The 2,516-nt window shown below is 35.9% G+C and overlaps 1 protein-coding gene across 1 annotated transcript; it reads right to left on the reverse strand.

The window, feature by feature from the left end:
- Positions 1-273: 273 nt before the first annotated feature.
- On the reverse strand, positions 274-1,206 carry LOC309566399 (olfactory receptor 6B1-like; the record flags this gene model as incomplete). Its single annotated transcript, XM_082271538.1, has 1 exon — positions 274-1,206. The coding sequence occupies one exon, from the start codon at positions 1,204-1,206 to the stop codon at positions 274-276; it is 933 nt and encodes a 310-aa protein (XP_082127664.1).
- Positions 1,207-2,516: the final 1,310 nt, after the last annotated feature.

Here is a 2,516-nt window from a genome sequence, read left to right on the forward strand (position 1 = left end):
TTTGCCTCTTTTAATACTGCTGCCCTGGGCACTTGCCTACACGCAGAAATATAGTAACTAGAGCCTTGGTTGCAGACATATTGAATGATTCTGTGTACAGTCTAGGAAAAAGCTGCATCAGACTCCTATTATAAGTAACCCGTTGGAGCTCAAGTAAAGCTTTCTGCAAATCTGTAGCACATGTAAATAAAAAAAAAGAAATAGCTAGCACAAAAAAGACAGATTTTTGTAGAGCAAGCAGTGTCAATTACTATAAGCAGTTGACTTTTCATTTCAGTTCCTAAAGACAAGTTTCTCAATGGCTACTTTCACCTCCCTGTTTCTTAAGCAATAAATAATTGGGTTGAGAAAGGGTGTCACCACTGTGTAGACAACAGAGACCAGTTTGTTAGAATTAATAGAGTGAGCCTTACTTGGTCTAGCATACATAAAAAGAGTGGTTGAATAAAGCATGATGACCACAACCAGATGGGAGCCACAAGTCGAAAATGCTTTTTGACGCCCAGTTGAATTTCGAATTTGAAGGATAGCAGACAATATACACAAATAAGAGAGGCAAGTGAGTAAAAGTGGCACCAGAAGAATAACCAGAGCAAGAATAAAGTCTACAAGTTCTGTTAATGTCATATCTGTGCATGCAAGATTAAGTATAGGTGACACATCACAATAAAAATGGTTGATGATTACTGAATGGCAAAATGTTAACCGAGAGATAAAGTATATCTTTAGAAGAGATATTGCCAAGCCAATGAGCCAGGTACAAAGAGCTAAAATAAAGCAGAATTGCCAGTTCATTATAGTCTGGTATTGTAAAGGATTGCAGATTGCCACATATCGATCAAATGCCATAACAGTTAATAAAACACACTCCGTGCAGCCCAGATAAAGGAAGAAAAAAAGCTGGGACATGCAACCAGCATATGAGATCCTATTATTTCCATTCAGAAATATGGACAGTAATTTTGGGACAGTGACTGTTACATACCATATCTCAAGGAAGGACAGATTCCCCAGAAAGAAATACATTGGTTTATGTAATTTGGGACTGTAGCAGATTATTAGGATGATGAAAAGGTTTTCTACAATGGTCAAAATATACATGAAAAGAAATATGAAGAAAAATAGCATCTGGACAGGAGGGAGACTGGGGAATCCCATAATAAAGAAGGTATTGATGACATTTGTAAGATTTCCCTTCACTTCCATCTCCAAAGATATAGTCGGAAAGAGTGTAGATTCAAGTAATGTATCAGGATTCAGTATATGCAAAACTAGGATTGAGGGAAATTACATTTCAGTCTTTTTGAAGAACATGTAAAAACAGACCTTTTTTTGTATATTGGATAGGGTTGGGAATGGTTAAATCTCAAATTAACCCTTTTTAATACAGTAAAGCAGTTGAAGTCTACTTCAACGAAGGGTAAAACCTTTTCTATTTAAGATAGATTGGGGAGGGTTGTAACCCTTCTCAGTTTTTGCTTTGTCACCTGTGTCCCATTGGGGAGATTTTCCTTCACTTCCTGTCCCATAGTCTGAACACGAAGTGAGAGGAAATCCCTCCAAAGTGAGATAATCCGTTTTTCAATAGAACTAGTGTCCCCATTGAAAGATTTCCCCCCATTCGTGTTTTGGTGACAACCCTAAATTTGGGATTTTCTTTCACTTTTACTTTTGGTGATAATGGTCACCAGGACAAACAAAAAGAGTGAATCTCCCTAAAAGGTACACAGACAGCAAAAAAAAAAAAAAAAAAAGCCTGACAGGTGTGCTAATCGCTCCCTACACCATCCAAAACCAACAAAAAAGATTTGCTTTTGGTTATACTTTAACCACTTGCTGACCCTTGCGTTTCCTGACATTTGTTGTTTACATTTAAAAATCATTTTTTTCCTATAAAATCACTTAGAACCCCCAAACATTATGTATATTTTTTATCAAAGACCCTAGAGAATAAAATGGCGGTCATTGTAATATTTTCTGTCATTCTGTATTTCCGCAGCGGACTTTTAAAAGCAATTTTGTTTGGAAAAAATACACTGTAATGAATTTAAAAAATAAAGTTAGCCCAATTGTAAGAGTAAATAAATACCATGTAACAATAACATGTCATGCTTTAAAATTGCACACACTCATGGAATGGCGACAAACTACGTTACTTAAAAATCTACATAGGCGACGCTTTAACATTTTTTACAGGTTACCTGTTTAGATTTATAGAGGAGGTCTAGTGCTAGAATTATTGCTCTCACCCCATTGATCAGGGTGATACCTCACATGCGTGGTTTGAACACCGTTTACATATGCGGGCGCGACTTACAAATTCACTTCTGCGCACTCGCTCGGAGGAAGGGGCACTTTAAAAAAAAAAATACTATTTCTTTTACCTTTAATTTTTTATTTTTACAATGTCCCTTAAATGTATATATATTTTTTTTATCACTTTTATTCCTATTACAAGGAATGTAAACATCCCTTGTAATAGAAATAAGCATGAAAGGTTCTCTTTATTGAGAGAT

This window comes from Pelophylax lessonae (genome assembly GCF_965119305.1).
Source record: "Pelophylax lessonae genome assembly, chromosome: 1".
Lineage (NCBI taxonomy): Eukaryota > Metazoa > Chordata > Amphibia > Anura > Ranidae > Pelophylax > Pelophylax lessonae.